The sequence below is a fragment of the Rhinoderma darwinii genome, unplaced genomic scaffold (genome assembly GCF_050947455.1).
Source record: "Rhinoderma darwinii isolate aRhiDar2 unplaced genomic scaffold, aRhiDar2.hap1 Scaffold_1049, whole genome shotgun sequence".
NCBI lineage: Eukaryota > Metazoa > Chordata > Amphibia > Anura > Rhinodermatidae > Rhinoderma > Rhinoderma darwinii.
In genome coordinates, this window is record NW_027461933.1 from 77,053 (window position 1) to 96,885 (window position 19,833).

The 19,833-nt window shown below is 46.1% G+C and overlaps 1 protein-coding gene across 1 annotated transcript in view; it reads left to right on the top strand.

Annotated features, from left to right (window-relative positions):
• The window catches only part of LOC142698905 (putative helicase with zinc finger domain), a gene marked incomplete at its 3' end in the record, with an annotated part of 47,465 nt that extends 27,934 nt beyond the window's left edge, over positions 1 to 19,531 (top strand). The window contains exons 2-13 of the mRNA XM_075847928.1: positions 2,584 to 2,802; positions 6,914 to 6,950; positions 7,202 to 7,326; positions 7,807 to 7,863; positions 8,298 to 8,349; positions 9,702 to 9,777; positions 10,158 to 10,356; positions 10,734 to 10,841; positions 10,933 to 11,230; positions 14,311 to 14,578; positions 15,548 to 15,881; positions 19,401 to 19,531. Coding sequence (XP_075704043.1) covers positions 2,602 to 2,802; positions 6,914 to 6,950; positions 7,202 to 7,326; positions 7,807 to 7,863; positions 8,298 to 8,349; positions 9,702 to 9,777; positions 10,158 to 10,356; positions 10,734 to 10,841; positions 10,933 to 11,230; positions 14,311 to 14,578; positions 15,548 to 15,881; positions 19,401 to 19,531 — 1,886 coding nt within the window. The remainder of the gene's footprint in view (positions 1 to 2,583; positions 2,803 to 6,913; positions 6,951 to 7,201; positions 7,327 to 7,806; positions 7,864 to 8,297; positions 8,350 to 9,701; positions 9,778 to 10,157; positions 10,357 to 10,733; positions 10,842 to 10,932; positions 11,231 to 14,310; positions 14,579 to 15,547; positions 15,882 to 19,400) is intronic.
• Between the last annotated feature and the right edge of the window lie 302 nt (positions 19,532 to 19,833).

Here is a 19,833-nt window from a genome sequence, read left to right on the forward strand (position 1 = left end):
TCTATATACAGGGAGGTGTAATATAAATATACAGGGAGGTGTAATATATCCATACAGGGAGGTGTAATATATCTATACAGGGAGGTGTAATATATCTATACAGGGAGGTGTAATATAAATATACAGGGAGGTGTAATATAAATATACAGGGAGGTGCAATATATCCATACAGGGAGGTGTAATATATCCATACAGGGAGGTGTCTATACGGTGTAATATATCTATACAGGGAGATGTAATATATCTATACAGGGGGTGTAATATATCTATACAGGGAGGTGTAATATATCTATACAGGGAGGTGTAATATATCTATACAGGGAGGTGTAATATATTTATACAGGGAGGTGTAATATATTAATACAGGGAGGTGCAATATATCTTTACAGGGAGGTGCAATATATCTATACAGGGGGGTGTAATATATCTATACAGGGGGTGTAATATATCTATATACAGGGAGGTGTAATATATCTATACAGGGGGGTGTAATATATATATATACAGGGGGGTGTAATATATCTATACAGGGGGGTGTAATATATCTATACAGGGGGGTGTAATATATCTATACAGGGGGTGTAATATATCTATACAGGGAGGTGTAATATATCTATACAGGGAGGTGTAATATATCTATACAGGGGGGTGTAATATATCTATACAGGGAGGTGTAATATATCTATACAGGGGGGTGTAATATATCTATACAGGGAGGTGTAATATATCTATACAGGGAGGTGTAATATATCTCTATACAGGGGGGTGTAATATATCTATACAGGGAGGTGTAATATATCTATACAGGGGGGGGGTGTAATATATCTATACAGGGAGGTGTAATATATCTATACAGGGAGGTGTAATATATCTATACAGGAGAGGTGTAATATATATATATATACAGGGAGGTGTAATCTATCTATACAGGAGGCGTGTAATAAATAAATAAATATATATATATATATATACATACATACATACAGGAGGGGTGTAATATATTACACCCCTCCTGTATTTGTATATATGTATATATTACATTACACCCCTCCTGTATGTATATATATTACACCCCTCCTGTATGTATATATATTACACCCCTCCTGTTTATATGAGAGGTTGTCACAGCCCCGCCCCCTTTTACTTTCATCACAGATATATAATATAATTACATGTGACCAGACATGAGATCCACACATCTTATATACAGTAACAGCTATTCATCTATTACTACTGACAACCAGCCTGTATATCATGTGTGAGAGGTTGTCACAGCCCCGCCTCCTGTTACTGACATCACTGATATATAATATAATTACACTGTGATCAGACATGAGATCCACACATCTTATATACAGTCACAGCTATTCATCTATTACTACTGACAACCAGCCTGTATATCATGTGTGAGAGGTTGTCACAGCCCCGCCCCCAGTTACTGACATCACTGATATAAAATATAATTACATGTGATCAGACATGAGATCCACACATCTTATATACAGTCACAGCTATTCATCTATTACTACTGACAACCAGCCTGTATATCATGTGTGAGAGGTTGTCACAGCTCCGCCCCCTGTAACTGACATCACTGATATATAATATAATTACATTGTGATCAGACATGAGATCCACACATCTTATATACAGTCACAGCTATTCATCTATTACTACTGACAACCAGCCTGTATATCATGTGTGAGAGGTTGTCACAGCCCCGCCCCCTGTTACTGACATCACTGATATATAATATAATTACATTGTGATCAGACATGAGATCCACACATCTTATATACAGTCACAGCTATTCATCTATTACTACTGACAACCAGCCTGTATATCATGTGTGAGAGGTTGTCACAGCCCCGCCCCCTGTTACTGACATCACTGATATATAATATAATTACATTGTGATCAGACATGAGATCCACACATCTTATATACAGTAACAGCTATTCATCTATTACTACTGACAACCAGCCTGTATATCGTGTGTGAGAGGTTGTCACAGCCCCGCCCCCTGTTACTGACATCACTGATATATAATATAATTACACTGTGATCAGACATGAGATCCAAACATCTTATATACAGTCACAGCTATTCATCTATTACTACTGACAACCAGCCTGTATATCATGTGTGAGAGGTTGTCACAGCCCCGCCTCCTGTTACTGACATCACTGATATATTATATAATTACACTGTGATCAGACATGAGATCCACACATCTTATATACAGTAACAGCTATTCATCTATTACTACTGACAACCAGCCTGTATATCATGTGTGAGAGGTTGTCACAGCCCCGCCCCCTGTTACTGACATCACTGATATATAATATAATTACACTGTGATCAGACATGAGATCCACACATCTTATATACAGTCACAGCTATTCATCTATTACTACTGACAACCAGCCTGTGTATCATGTGTGAGAGGTTGTCACAGCCCCGCCCCCTGTTACTGAAGTTCTCAGCCCCGCCCCCTATTTCTAGGGCATAATGCCATTTCTAGGAATGGCTTACACATGTTAGGAGTGATGGTTGTGTGATGGTGTTGTGTCCGCCCGGCAGGAGTTCTGTCTCTGAGTCATGGCAGACAGAAGACCGGCTCATCCGTGTGAACAAGCATGTGACTCATTCAGAAGGTTGGACTATGAAGCGGCCGTGAAGCATTGCACAGAATGTCTACTGTCCCTCAGCCAGTACAAGAGCACGGCGGCCTACTCCACCCAGATCAACCGCATCAAGATCGAGAGCCTGCTGTACCGCATCGCCTCCTTCTTACAGCTGGTGAGTGCACATGACGACGAGATGAGGGGCGCTCATAAGATACAATGGGGTGAGCTGCCAGTGGAAGGGATCACTGTGCCCCACCGACCTCATGCCCTCACCTCATCTTCTCACTCATCCACTCTCCTCCACCGGACAGTACAGGATAAGTAATGTAATGTATGTACACAGTGCCTCCACCAGCAGAATAGTGAGTGCAGCTCTGGAGTATAATACAGGATGTAAATCAGGATCAGTACAGGATAAGTAATGTAATGTATACAGTGACTCCACCAGCAGAATAGTGAGTGCAGCTCTGGAGTATAATACAGGATGTAACTCAGGATCAGTACAGGATAAGTAATGTAATGTATGTACACAGTGACTCCACCAGCAGAATCGTGAGTGCAGCTCTGAAGTATAATACAGGATATAACTCAGGATCAGTACAGGATAAGTAATGTATGTACACAGTGACTCCAGCAGAATAGTGAGTGCAGCTCTGGAGTATAATACAGGCTGTAACTCAGGATCAGTACAGGATAAGTAATGTGTGTACACAGTGACTCCACCAGCAGAATAGTGAGTGCAGCTCTGGAGTATAATACAGGATGTAACTCAGGATCAGTACAGGATAAGTAATGTAATGTATGTACACAGTGACTGCACCAGCAGAATAGTGAGTGCAGCTCTGGAGTATAATACAGGATATAACTCAGCATCAGTACAGTATAAGTAATGTAATGTATGTAAACAGTGACTCCACCAGCAGAATAGTGAGTGCAGCTCTGGAGTATAATACAGGATGTAACTCAGGATCAGTACAGGATAAGTAATGTAATGTATGTACACAGTGACTCCACCAGCAGAATAGTGAGTGCAGCTCTGGAGTATAATACAGGATGTAACTCAGGATCAGTAGAGGATAAGTAATGTAATGTATGTACACAGTGACTCCACCAGCAGAATAGTGAGTGCAGCTCTGGAGTATAATACAGGATGTAACTCAGGATCAGTACAGGATAAGTAATGTAATGTATGTACACAGTGACTCCACCAGCAGAATAGTGAGTGCAGCTCTGGAGTGTAATACAGGATATAACTCCGGATCAGTACAGGATAAGTAATGTAATGTATGTACACAGTGACTCCACCAGCAGAATAGTGAGTGCAGCTCTGGAGTATAATACAGGATGTAACTCAGGATCATTACAGGATAAGTAATGTAATGTATGTACACAGTGACTGCACCAGCAGAATAGTGAGTGCAGCTCTGGAGTGTAATACAGGATATAACTCCGGATCAGTACAGGATAAGTAATGTAATGTATGTACACAGTGACTCCACCAGCAGAATAGTGAGTGCAGCTCTGGAGTATAATACAGGATATAACTCAGGATCAGTACAGGATAAGTAATGTAATGTATATACACAGTGACTCCACCAGCAGAATAGTGAGTGCAGCTCTGGAGTATAATACAGGATGTAACTCAGGATCAGTACAGGATAAGTAATGTATGTACACAGTGACTCCACCAGCAGAATAGTGAGTGCAGCTCTGGAGTATAATACAGGATGTAACTCAGGATCAGTACAGGATAAGTAATGTAATGTATGTACACAGTGACTCCACCAGCAGAATAGTGAGTGCAGCTCTGCAGTATCATACAGGATGTAACTCAGGATCAGTACAGGATAAGTAATGTAATGTATGTACACAGTGACTCCACCAGCAGAATAGTGAGTGCAGCTCTGGAGTATAATACAGGATGTAACTCGGGATCAGTGCAGGATAAGTAATATATGTACACAGTGACTCCACCAGCAGTATAGTGAGTGCAGCTCTGGAGTATAATACAGGATATAACTCAGGATCAGTACAGGATAAGTAATGTAATGTATGTACACAGTGACTCCACCAGCAGAATAGTGAGTGCAGCTCTGGAGTATAATACAGGATATAACTCAGGATCAGTACAGGATAAGTAATGTAATGTATGTACGCAGCGACTCCACCAGCAGAATAGTGAGTGCAGCTCTGGAGTATAATACAGGATGTAACTCAGGATCAGTACAGGATAAGTAATGTAATATATGTACACAGTGACTCCACCAGCAGAATAGTGAGTGCAGCTCTGGAGTATAATACAGGATATAACTCAGGATCAGTACAGGATAAGTAATGTAATGTATGTACACAGTGACTGCACCAGCAGAATAGTGAGTGCAGCTCTGGAGTATAATACAGGATGTAACTCGGGATCAGTGCAGGATAAGTAATGTATGTACACAGTGACTGCACCAGCAGAATAGTGAGTGCAGCTCTGGAGTGTAATACAGGATATAACTCAGGATCAGTACAGGATAAGTAATGTAATGTATGTACACAGTGACTCCACCAGCAGAGTAGTGAGTGCAGCTCTGAAGTATAATACAGGATATAACTCGGGATCAGTACAGGATAAGTAATGTATGTACACAGTGACTCCACCAGCAGAATAGTGAGTGCAGCTCTGGAGTGTAATACAGGATATAACTCAGGATCAGTACAGGATAAGTAATGTATGTACACAGTGACTCCACCAGCAGAATAGTGAGTGCAGCTCTGGAGTATAATACAGGATATAACTCAGGATCAGTACAGGATAAGTAATGTAATGTATGTACACAGTGACTCCACCAGCAGAATAGTGAGTGCAGCTCTGGAGTATAATACAGGATATAACTCTGGATCAGTACAGGATAAGTAATGTAATGTATATACACAGTGACTCCACCAGCAGAATAGTGAGTGCAACTCTGGAGTATAATACAGGATGTAACTCCGGATCAGTACAGGATAAGTAATGTATGTACACAGTGACTCCACCAGCAGAATAGTGAGTGCAGCTCTGGAGTATAATACAGGATGTAACTCTAGATCAGTACAGGATAAGTAATGTAATGTATGTACACAGTGACTCCACCAGCAGAATAGTGAGTGCAGCTCTGGAGTATAATACAGGATGTAACTCAGGATCAGTACAGGATAAGTAATGTATGTACACAGTGACTCCACCAGCAGAATAGTGAGTGCAGCTCTGGAGTATAATACAGGATGTAACTCAGGATCAGTACAGGATAAGTAATGTATGTACACAGTGACTCCTCCAGCAGAATAGTGAGTGCAGCTCTGGAGTATAATACAGGATATAACTCAGGATCAGTACAGGATAAGTAATGTAATGTATATACACAGTGACTCCACCAGCAGAATAGTGAGTGCAACTCTGGAGTATAATACAGGATGTAACTCCGGATCAGTACAGGATAAGTAATGTATGTACACAGTGACTCCACCAGCAGAATAGTGAGTGCAGCTCTGGAGTATAATACAGGATGTAACTCTAGATCAGTACAGGATAAGTAATGTATGTACACAGTGACTCCACCAGCAGAATAGTGAGTGCAGCTCTGGAGTATAATACAGGATGTAACTCAGGATCAGTACAGGATAAGTAATGTAATGTATGTACATAGTGACTCCACCAGCAGAATAGTGAGTGCAGCTCTGGAGTATAATACAGGATGTAACTCAGGATCAGTACAGGATAAGTAATGTATGTACACAGTGACCCCACCAGCAGAATAGTGAGTGCAGCTCTGGAGTATAATACAGGATGTAACTCAGGATCAGTACAGGATAAGTAATGTAATGTATGTACACAGTGACTCCCCCAGCAGAATAGTGAGTGCAGCTCTGGAGTATAATACAGGATATAATTCAGGATCAGTACAGGATAAGTAATGTATGTACACAGTGACTCCACCAGCAGAATAGTGAGTGCAGCTGTGGAGTATAATACAGGATGTAACTCAGGATCAGTACAGGATAAGTAATGTAATGTATGTATACAGTGTCTCCACCAGCAGAATAGTGAGTGCAGCTCTGGAGTATAATACAGGATATAATTCAGGATCAGTACAGGATAAGTAATGTATATACACAGTGACTCCTCCAGCAGAATAGTGAGTGCAGCTCTGAAGTATAATACAGGATTTACATATACAATGATTAGGATTTATATATATCTATTAGTGGACGATCCTATGACATCGCTGAGTCTTACATGTTCCTCTTTTCTGTTGTAGAAGAACTATGATCAGGCGGATGAAGACTGCATGCTGGGTAAGTGCTGAGCTCCTCTTCCTCATGTGCTGTTGTTATTGTCTCGTTTAGCAGTGAGTTCTGCAGATTTTTGTCGTTTTTCAGCCGTTTTCATGTGATTAGTTATATTGGGGTGAGTGTGACCCCCGTCCTATGCCCGGCAGCAGGCGTTCTGTGCAGGTTTTTTCCCCTCCTCCGCTCCCGGGGGTCTCATTATCTCCTGGGTGTCAGTATTGAGGTACACCGCTGACTCCGTTCTCTTCTCTCTCCAGTCCTGGGGCCGGGCCGCACGCAGTTGGACGCCTCCGTTCACGCTGTACTTTGCTGTTTGCACCTGGAGGGAAAACTGCAGATCGTGTCCAGTGTATTATCCAAGACTTTAATCGGAGAACCGCTGGTAAGAAGAGGTCCCCGTCCTGATACATGGAGGAGTCCCGTGTGATCGCACAAAGGCGGGGAGGGGGCTCGGTCACAGCCGTCATGATGTCATTGCGCTATCTCTGCGGGTGTAGAAAGCGTTACACTAGAGAAACGGCAAGCCCGGGGCATGAGTGAGCGAGGAGCGAGCTTTCAATTCCTCAACTTTTTCAAGACCTCTGCTTGCTGACCATTTCAAAACTGAGGGCACAATGTATCAGTCTCTGCAATACTCTGTAAACTGAATACACCAACAGCACACATCTCCATTGTTTACTGGTTGTTTGTTACAATGTATCAGTGCAGGTAAAATGTATGCGTCCGCAGAGGATCGTCTAGACTGGATACAATTGTAACAATCCTCTGTGTCTGGGTCAGACGCCGTCTTCTCAGGGTCTGGAGGTCATGGGGTTACCAGGGTGGAGTTGACCAGTCTCATGTTGTCTCTTTGCTCCCCTAGAATGGGATGGTGACCAAGGACCTGACACGGTTAAAGACTCTGCTGTCTGAGATTGAGGTAAGAAAAATGGCGGCCGCTCTGTGCGGGTGGTCCGCGGAGTCTCTACCGTTACCCGGTAACCTCCTAGGAATAGGACGGCGCTTGTAGGGGGAGGGTCAGACACGGACTGGTAAATGGTGACACCCATAATCATTGTAGAGCCTGAACGGTCAGTGTGCCCCCCGTTTACAGAGGAGAGGGGTTCGTGCATGCGCAGTATCTCTATTCTACTCTATGGAAGGATTTGCGCGTCCGCTCGATGGGCTGTATCTCTTCTCCTCCGCCAGCGCGGGAGACGATGAGCTCTAGCGATATCCTATTACCAGGCCACAAGTATCCGCATTCACAGGACTAGTCCTTTCCTGACTATCAGACATGGCGGAGTAATGGCCGGAGGGGCCGGAGTCCAGCGTCCGGTCCGGTGATGTAATCGTCTCCTCTCTTTCTCGCAGAATGTCGCCAGCTCGGTTCGCTCCGGTTTTCACGTGGAGGATTTAGATGACGGTAAGATTTCCTGCACTGCGTCTTTCTAGTGATTGCTGCAACATGTTCCTCCGGGACAGCGCATGTGTCTGAGCGAATGAGAGCGTCCAATCAGGCGTCTAGAAAAGACTCTGACCTCCGCTCTTTTCTCCCCCCTAACGAAGGAAACCCCGGTGACATCACAACCTCTGTGATCTGATCGCTCTGGGTCCTAGTGCCTGCCCTTAACCCTTCATCTGCTGCTATATCTTACGTACTGGCGTGATAACGTACGCTGTTGGGGTGTAAAAACCCGCATTGACTTAAAGGGGAACTCCTCCATAATTTATTGCCAACATGTCATGGTATACCATAAGTGGGGGCTTGAGAGTATGGCACCCCACTCTAAATATGTGCGGTCGGCTGTCTCCGATTATAGCCTCCCTGTAATCTAGTGATTATGGTAAGTTCGGGGCCGTTCTCACGTGATCGTCGTCCCTGTCCCTCCGGCGGCGTGCTGCAGACAAGAAGCTGATGCTAGAACAATCCCATAGCTTTCTATAGGATCTGTTCTGGCACATGGGACGTAAGTTGTGGTGCAGGAGCTGGTCCCAAAAAACGTTACCTTCAGCGCTTTTGTCACCGGTTCCCTGGGAGGTCGGCACCGCATCCTATCTTCGTGTTCTATTTGCCGGATACTGCCGCATCCACCTTCAGGCAGCACCCGGCATGGGAATCCCTGGCCAGAGCATTGCCGACACTCTGGCCAGAGATACCATTTCTGGAGGGCCCCCTGATGTCACTGTCCATATAAGGACAGTGACGTCAGGGGTCCTCCTGGACCGGAAACTCTGGCCAGAGAGTTGCCGATGCTCTGGCTGGGATTCAGCTCGTGGAGAAGATATTGCCACCTATGCCCCCCTCCTCCCCCAGATGTAGATCTGGTCATTTGGGTTCTCTCTAGGAACCAAATCCCCAGCCAGAGCATCAGCAACGCTCTGGCCAGGGATTCCACTCGTAGAGGGAGCCCCAATGGCGCCATCCTTAGGGGTGGGGAATAGAGCGCGGTCTACAGGGGGTGTGGGTGGCGCGATCTACAAATTCATCGTTTTTGTTTTGTTTTTTTGAAACGTACCGTGAAAAACAGATGCAAATCGGGTCACAATCGTCCGTCAAAAACAACACCGATTGGATGCAAAACGTCCGTTAAAAAAAGGGCCAAGATGGCCACCCAGTACCCGTAGTGTGAACGAAAACCACAGCAATCCTGGTGTGGGGGGGGGGGGCATTGTATAGCTGTAAAGGTGCCACAAACGAGCTCCTCCCTGTCCTATAAACCATTAACCCCCCTGTGACTGTACATTCATTATGTGATCTTTTCTTACTGTCTCCAGGTACCCAGGATGGTTGGCAGTTTCGGCCTCCGCCCCGGGGTGTTACAAGCAGTGAGGAGTACACACTATGTAAAAGGTACGTGTGGATATAACACCGGTAATAGGAATTCCTGATGTATGGTGTCCGATAAAAATGACACTTCCCAGAATGCAAATTGCTAGAGCAAGCTCTGTACAGACACGGAACCAGCAGGGAATGCTGGGAAATTTCAGCTTTATTTCTGCAGAATAGTGAGTGCAGCTCTGGAGTATAATGCAGAATAAGTGATGTCATGTATGTACGCAGCACATCCTCCGCTTTGTTGCTTGGTGTAGACAGATCACACCCTCCAGTCTCTTCCTCTGTTCTCCCTCCTGTTCTCGTGGACGGTCTTGTTCTCCCGCTATATATAACTCCTTGATAATATACTGTGATAGAAGTTACAGATGTGACGAGGCGGCGGCTCTGTCTTTCAGGTTCCTGGAGCAGGGGATCTGCCGGTATGGAGCACAGTGCACATCAGCGCACTCCCAGGAGGAGTTGGAGGAGTGGCAGAAGCGATACGCCTCGCGCCTCATACGTCTCAAGCAACAGAAGGAGAATACGCAATGTTCAGGCAGCTACATGGAGTCCCTGATCGAGAAATGGATGAATTCCTTGTCGCCAGAGAGAGTGGTACGTGTAAGGGCAGGGCGGACGCGGAGGTGTCACTGCTCCTCCTACCTCACTGTACTTACACGCGGGACCCAAAATATAGTATCTGTTCTGATGACCTCCGAGAAATCCTCCCTGTTCAAGAGGATGGAGAAAAGAAACAAACCCCACACTTACACATAATGAAAACAGACTCCCAGCAGCACAGAGATTTTCAGGAGACACATTTCTGATGTTGAGGGAGGTCGTAGGTCGTAGTACTTTGTAATTCTCTGTGTTGCTGGATGACAGCGGCTTCTAAAATGTTACACTGCTCCAGCAGCACAGAGCATTTCAGGATAGAAGTGGCAGCTAATGACGAACTGTAGTAATGATAAATGTTTGTTGTTCTTCTCCAGCTCAGTGAGTATGTGGAGGGGGTGCACGTGGAGTACAGTCCTGGCCTCTCTGTTACCGTCACCAACAAAAAATCTCAGCAGACGTGGACGTTTCTCCTAACGTGTAAGGTAAGAAAATCACATGACCGTCGCTGAATCTGACTCCTCCCCCTCAGCCGCCATCCTTCTTATTGCACAACTTTGCATTCTCTTTTCCCAGCCGGCAAGGACGCTTCAGCGCGTGGCTCTGCTGTACGACGCTCATAGACCTCATTTTAGTATTGTGGCAATATCCGCTGGAGACGGCAACACCCAGATGTCCCAGGAGGTGCCGGAGAGCTGCCAGGAGTGGGTCGGGGAGATGATGTCTCAGAACGGCATTGACCATTGTTTGTACAAAATTGTTATCACGTTTACCACCGAGATATTCGGAACCTTCCGCCAGACTGTAGTGTTTGACTTTGGTGTGGAGCCGGTTCTGATGCAGAGGATCATGGTGGACGCTGCTTCAACTGAAGGTAATTAGCACTTGTACAGACACTGCTTATACTCCAGAGCTGCACTCACTATTCTGCTGGTGGAGTCACTGTGTACATACATTACATTACTTATCCTGTACTGATCCTGAGTTACATCCTGTATTATACTCCAGAGCTGCACTCACTATTCTGCTGGTGGAGTCACTGTGTACATACATTACTTATCCTGTACTGATCCTGAGTTATATCCTGTATTATACTCCAGAGCTGCACTCACTATTCTGCTGGTGGAGTCACTGTGTACATACATTACATTACTTATCCTGTACTGATCCTGAGTTACATCCTGTATTATACTCCAGAGCTGCACTCACTATTCTGCTGGTAGAGACACTGTGTACATACATTACATTACTTATCCTGTACTGATCCTGAGTTATATCCTGTATTATACTCCAGAGCTGCACGCACTATTCTGCTGGTGGAGTCACTGTATACATTACATTACTTATCCTGTACTGATCTAGAGTTACATCCTGTATTATACTCCAGAGCTGCACTCACTATTCTGCTGGTGGAGTCACTGTGTACATACATTACTTATCCTGTACTGATCCTGAGTTATATCCTGTATTATACTCCAGAGCTGCACTCACTATTCTGCTGGTAGAGACACTGTGTACATACATTACATTACTTATCCTGTACTGATCCTGAGTTACATCCTGTATTATACTCCAGAGCTGCACTCACTATTCTGCTGGTGGAGTCACTGTGTACATACATTACTTATCCTGTACTGATCCTGAGTTACATCCTGTATTATACTCCGGAGCTGTACTCACTATTCTGCTGGTGGAGTCACTGTGTACATACATTACTTATCCTGTACTGATCCTGAGTTATATCCTGTATTATACTCCAGAGCTGCACTCACTATTCTGCTGGTGGAGTCACTGTGTACATACATTACATTACTTATCCTGTACTGATCCTGAGTTATATCCTGTATTATACTCCGGAGCTGTACTCACTATTCTGCTGGTGGAGTCACTGTGTACATACATTACTTATCCTGTACTGATCCTGAGTTACATCCTGTATTATACTCCAGAGCTGCACTCACTATTCTGCTGGTGGAGTCACTGTGTACATACATTACATTACTTATCCTGTACTGATCCTGAGTTACATCCTGTATTATACTCCAGAGCTGCACTCACTATTCTGCTGGTGGAGTTACTGTGTACATACATTACATTACTTATCCTGTACTGATCCTGAGTTACATCCTGTATTATACTCCGGAGCTGTACTCACTATTCTGCTGGTGGAGTCACTGTGTACATACATTACTTATCCTGTACTGATCCTGAGTTATATCCTGTATTATACTCCAGAGCTGTACTCCCTATTCTGCTGGTGGAGGCACTGTGTACATACATTACATTACTTATCCTGTACTGATCCGGAGTTATATCATGTATTATACTCCAGAGCTGCACTCACTATTCTGCTGGTGGAGTCACTGTGTACATACATTACATTACTTATCCTGTACTGATCCTGAGTTATATCCTGTATTATACTCCAGAGCTGCACTCACTATTCTGCTGGTGTAGTCACTGTGTATATACATTACATTACTTATCCTGTACTGATCCTGAGTTATATCCTGTATTATACTCCAGAGCTGCACTCACTATTCTGCTGGTGGAGTCACTGTGTACATACATTACATTACTTATCCTGTACTGATCCGGAGTTACATCCTGTATTATACCCCAGAGCTGCACTCACTATTCTGCTGGTGGAGTCACTGTGTACATACATTACATTACTTATCCTGTACTGATCCTGAGTTACATCCTGTATTATACTCCAGAGCTGCACTCACTATTCTGCTGGTGGAGTCACTGTGTACATACATTACTTATCCTGTACTGATCCCGAGTTACATCCTGTATTATACTCCAGAGCTGCACTCACTATTCTGCTGGCGGAGTCACTGTGTACATACATTACATTACTTATCCTGTACTGATCCTGAGATACATCCTGTATTATACTCCAGAGCTGCACTCACTATTCTGCTGGTGGAGTCACTGTGTACATACATTACTTATCCTGTACTGATCCTGAGTTACTTCCTGTATTATACTCCAGAGCTGCACTCACTATTCTGCTGGTGGAGTCGCTGTGTGCATACATTACATTACTTATCCTGTACTGATCCTGAGTTACATCCTGTATTATACTCCAGAGCTGCACTCACTATTCTGCTGGTGGAGTCACTGTGTACATACATTACTTATCCTGTACTGATCCTGAGTTACATCCTGTATTATACTCCAGAGCTGCACTCACTATTCTGCTGGTGGAGTCACTGTGTACATACATTACATTACTTATCCTGTACTGATCCTGAGTTACATCCTGTATTATACTCCAGAGCTGCACTCACTATTCTGCTGGTGGAGTCACTGTGTACATACATTACATTACTTATCCTGTACTGATCCTGAGTTACATCCTGTATTATACTCCAGAGCTGCGCTCACTACTATTGTGCACCCCCTCCCCTCCGAGACCCCGGGTTACAGATTACACCCCTGCATATAATAGTACTATGCCGTCTATGTGACGACCCCTCCCCCGCTCTAGTCCTCCGGGTGCAGGGATGTGACTACTATTTTTGGGTATTTGCTGTTGTCACATTGGGGCTTCATGTCCTGTATTGCAATGCATTATGGGATCGCTTAGATACTCGCAGAGAGGTAACGGTCAGCACAGTGATGCAATAAATCTCCAAGCTTCCTATAAACCCAATTTATTTTGAGAGCATTACAAGTAGCGAGCAGTAGAATTTAGAGTGGAGCTTTGAATGTGACTGGAGTATAAGCTTTCTCAGATTTTAAATTCCATGAGTCTATACTCTGGTGGCTGCTGTAAAGCTGCGTCTATGACACTGAACCAGCCGGGGGCAGCAGTGACCTGTTGGGTCCGGCAGTAGAATTATGAATGCAGCTCTGGATGTGACTGGAGTGATGAAGCTTGAACATTGATACGACTTGTAGGGTGAGGGTCCTGTAACGAGCGATCTCATTGTCTTGTCTCAGATCTGGAGTACTTGATGCACGCCCGCCAGCAGCTGCTAACGACCGCCAAACGCTGGGACTCCATGTCTAAGACCATCGTGGAGTACGAGCCCAACGAAACGACTGAGCTGGAGCGCAGCCTCCTCAGCCGCTACCAAATCCCCCTCTCCGCCGACCAGCTGTTTACACAGTCCGTCCTGGACAAGTCCCTGACCAGGACCAACTACCAGTCCCGCCTGCACGACCTGCTGTACATCGAAGAGATTGCACAGTATAAGGAAGTCAGCAAGTAAGTGGCGCCCCCTGCTGCCTGTCAGGTGCTGCTTCACTGATTGTATTGGGGGTGGTCTGTTCTGGATATTCCTAGCTTTGTGGATGCCTCCGTATTAGAGGGGGTGTCCCGTACTGTGGACCCCCTAGAGCTGCTCTCTGGATAACATCAGCTCATCAGTCCCATAAAGTTCTTCTCTTTCCTCACATCATGTAAAAACACGTTTGATTTCTTCCAGCAACAGCGCCACCCCTGTTCATAGGTTGTGTGTAGTATTGCCACTCAGTTACATTGAGGTCGTAATACCACAAACAACCTGTGGACAGGTGTGGCGCTGTTTCTGGAGAGATGTTTTTTAAATGCTGAACAACCCCTTGAAGTCGTTCTTTATTTCAAGCTGTTAAAAATATTTGTTTTCTCATCTGTTTCTGGGAAAGCTGGGTGACTACTGATATAGCTGCTAGTTCTGCTCCCATAGGGGTAGTCCCAGCTTTCAGGAGTGTAGGAAAGCTGAGTAACAAAGCCTGTGTCTATTGATGGGCGCCCTGCCTCGTATCACGTTCTCATCAGGGTTTCTATTTTCTGGGCGTGGTGACTCGGTTCATCCACTGGAGGGCGCCATTGCTTCCTGATTGAATGCCGACTGCCTGTGAAAGAGTCGTATAATCTACAGGGGTATTAATAGTGCGCCGTCTCTTTAATGCATTAGACCGGTCAATGTGCAGTATGACGGAGAATTAGGATCTGTGTGTGGGAAAGCTGGGTGAAAATAATACGGCCTCAGGTGTCACTCAGCTTTCCTAGGCTTCTGAAGGGCCCAGTTATGTATTAGTACAGTCTGGCATGTATGTCTGAATGACCAGCCAGATTAGGAAAGCTGGGTGACTCCTTGAGGGATCTGTGATGAATGTCACCCAACTTTCCCAGAAACGGGCATCTGCGCGTCTATCCGGAAATGTCAGCCATTAACCCTTCGTTTATTCGCAGGTTTAACATCAAGGTTGTGCTGCAGCTGGTGGCGAGCTTCATGCTGACGGGCGTCTCCGGCGGTGCCAAGTACGCCCAGAACGGGCAGCTTTTTGGTCGCTTTAAACTGACGGAGACCCTTTCTGAAGACACTCTGGCCGGCAGACTAGTGATGACCAAAGTGAACGCTGTGTATCTGCTGCCGCTCTCCAAGGAGAAGTCTGCGCAGAGCCAGGGGAGCAAAGAGAAGGTGTACGAAGCCGTCATCGAGGAGAAGACCAAGGACTACATCTTCCTGAGAATATGCAAGGACTGCTGCGACGAGCTGCGGCTGCGGCCTGACCGCGAGATGCAGGTACGAGCGGATCCACTCCAGTCACAGCCAGAGCTGCCTGCACTGTGCTGCTGTGTATGTATTATACTCCAGTCACAGCCAGAGCTGCCTGCACTGTCCTGCTGTGTATGTATTATACTCCAGTCACAGCCAGAGCTGCCCTCACTGTCCTGCTGTGTATGTATTATACTCCAGTCACAGCCAGAGCTGCCCTCACTGTCCTGCTGTGTATGTATTATACTCCAGTCACAGCCAGAGCTGCCTGCACTATCCTGCTGTATATGTATTATACTCCAGTCACAGCCAGAGCTGCCTGCACTGTCCTGCTGTATATGTATTATACTCCAGCCACAGCTAGAGCTGCCTGCACTGTCCTGCTGTGTATGTATTATACTCCAGTCACAGCCAGAGCTGCTGCACTATCCTGCTGTATATGTATTATACTCCAGTCACAGCCAGAGCTGCCTGCACTGTCCTGCTGTATATGTATTATACTCCAGTCACAGCCAGAGCTGCCTGCACTGTCCTGCTGTATATGTATTATACTCCAGTCACAGCCAGAGCTGCCTGCACTGTCCTACTGTATATGTATTATACTCCAGTCACAGCCAGAGCTGCCTGCACTGTCCTGCTGTGTATGTATTATACTCCAGTCACAGCCAGAGCTGCCTGCACTATCCTGCTGTATATGTATTATACTCCAGTCACAGCCAGAGCTGCCTGCACTATCCTGCTGTATATGTATTATACTCCAGCCACAGCCAGAGCTGCCTGCACTGTCCTGCTGTATATGTATTATACTCCAGTCACAGCCAGAGCTGCCTGCACTGTACTGCTGTATATGTATTATACTCCAGTCACAGCCAGAGCTGCCTGCACTGTCCTACTGTATATGTATTATACTCCAGTCACAGCCAGAGCTGCCTGCACTGTCCTGCTGTGTATGTATTATACTCCAGTCACAGCCAGAGCTGCCTGCACTGTCCTGCTGTATATGTATTATATTATAGTCACAGCCAGAGCTGCCTGCACTGTCCTGCTGTGTATGTATTATACTCCAGTTACAGCCAGAGCTGCCTGCACTGTCCTGCTGTATATGTATTATACTCCAGTCACAGCCAGAGCTGCCTGCACTGTCCTGCTGTATATGTATTATATTATAGTCACAGCCAGAGCTGCCTGCACTATCCTGCTGTATATGTATTATATTATAGTCACAGCCAGAGCTGCCTGCACTGTCCTGCTGTGTATGTATTATACTCCAGTCACAGCCAGAGCTGCCTGCACTATCCTGCTGTATATGTATTATACTCCAGTCACAGCCAGAGCTGCCTGCACTGTACTGCTGTATATGTATTATACTCCAGTCACAGCCAGAGCTGCCTGCACTGTCCTGCTGTGTATGTATTATACTCCAGTTACAGCCAGAGCTGCCTGCGCTGTCCTGCTGTATATGTATTATACTCCAGTTACAGCCAGAGCTGCCTGCACTGTCCTGCTGTGTATGTATTATACTCCAGTCACAGCCAGAGCTGCCTGCACTGTCCTGCTGTGTATGTATTATACTCCAGTCACAGCCAGAGCTGCCTGCACTGTCCTGCTGTGTATGTATTATACTCCAGTCACAGCCAGAGCTGCCTGCACTATCCTGCTGTATATGTATTATACTCCAGTCACAGCCAGAGCTGCCTGCACTATCCTGCTGTATATGTATTATACTCCAGCCACAGCCAGAGCTGCCTGCACTGTCCTGCTGTATATGTATTATACTCCAGTCACAGCCAGAGCTGCCTGCACTGTACTGCTGTATATGTATTATACTCCAGTCACAGCCAGAGCTGCCTGCACTGTCCTACTGTATATGTATTATACTCCAGTCACAGCCAGAGCTGCCTGCACTGTCCTGCTGTGTATGTATTATACTCCAGTCACAGCCAGAGCTGCCTGCACTGTCCTGCTGTATATGTATTATATTATAGTCACAGCCAGAGCTGCCTGCACTGTCCTTCTGTGTATGTATTATACTCCAGTTACAGCCAGAGCTGCCTGCACTGTCCTGCTGTATATGTATTATACTCCAGTCACAGCCAGAGCTGCCTGCACTGTCCTGCTGTATATGTATTATATTATAGTCACAGCCAGAGCTGCCTGCACTATCCTGCTGTATATGTATTATATTATAGTCACAGCCAGAGCTGCCTGCACTGTCCTACTGTATATGTATTATACTCCAGCCACAGCCAGAGCTGCCTGCACTGTCCTGCTGTGTATGTATTATACTCCAGTCACAGCCAGAGCTGCCTGCACTATCCTGCTGTATATGTATTATACTCCAGTCACAGCCAGAGCTGCCTGCACTGTCCTGCTGTGTATGTATTATACTCCAGTTACAGCCAGAGCTGCCTGCGCTGTCCTGCTGTATATGTATTATACTCCAGTTACAGCCAGAGCTGCCTGCACTGTCCTGCTGTGTATGTATTATACTCCAGTCACAGCCAGAGCTGCCTGCACTGTCCTGCTGTGTATGTATTATGCTCCAGTCACAGCCAGAGCTGCCTGCACTGTCCTGCTGTGTATGTATTATACTCCAGTCACAGCCAGAGCTGCCTGCACTGTCCTGCTGTGTATGTATTATACTCCAGTCACAGCCAGAGCTGCCTGCACTGTCCTGCTGTGTATGTATTATACTCCAGTCACAGCCAGAGCTGCCTGCACTGTCCTGCTGTGTATGTATTATACTCCAGTCACAGCCAGAGCTGCCTGCACTGTCCTGCTGTGTATGTATTATACTCCAGTCACAGCCAGAGCTGCCTGCACTGTCCTGCTGTGTATGTATTATACTCCAGTCACAGCCAGAGCTGCCTGCACTGTCCTGCTGTGTATGTATTATGCTCCAGTCACAGCCAGAGCTGCCTGCACTGTCCTGCTGTGTATGTATTATACTCCAGTCACAGCCAGAGCTGCCTGCACTGTCCTGCTGTGTATGTATTATACTCCAGTCACAGCCAGAGCTGCCTGCACTGTCCTGCTGTGTATGTATTATACTCCAGTCACAGCCAGAGCTGCCTGCACAATCTTGCTGTTTCTTTGTGTATTGTACTCTTGTAACATCAAGAGCAGCATACGTAATGCAGCTGTTTCTTCATGTCCTATTCTCAAGTCACATCTACAGCTTCATTCACAATCCTGCTGTTTCCTCCAGTCACATCCAGGGCTGCATGCTTTAATTCTGCTTTTACATCATGTACTCCAGTTACATCCAGAGCAGCATTTGCAATTCTGCGGTTTCATCGTGTCTTATACTTCAGTCACACTTCTGGCCACCTGTAATGTTTCTGAATTACACTGTATTTTACTACAGTCACATCCAGAGCTGCTGACCTCAAAACAGCTGTGAACGCAGCTCTGGATGTAATTGAGGATTGGTGAATGCAGCTGTGGATGTGACTGGAGTGTAAGATGCTTAAACTGTGTGTCTCCGATGGTGCAGGACTACTATCCCCATCATGTTCTGATCTGATGGTTTCCTTCTTCCTCCAGGTTGAGCTCCAGTTCCAGCTGAACCGGCAGCCGCTGTGTGAGATGCACTACGCCCTGGACCGGATCAGGGACAACGGCGTCCTGTTCCCAGACCTGAGCGCAACGCCCCCCATACCCTGGAGCCCCAACAGGTACACCCCCCCCCCATACCCTGGAGCCCCAACAGGTACACCCCCCCCCCATACCCTGGAGCCCCAACAGGTACACCCCCCCCACCATACCCTGGAGCCCCAACAGGTACACCCCCCCCCCCCCATACCCTGGAGCCCCAACAGGTACACCCCCCCCACCATACCCTGGAGCCCCAACAGGTACACCCCCCCCCCATACCCTGGAGCCCCAACAGGTACACCCCCCCCCACCATACCCTGGAGCCCCAACAGGTACACCCCCCCCCATAACCTGGAGCCCCAACAGGTACACCCCCCCCCCC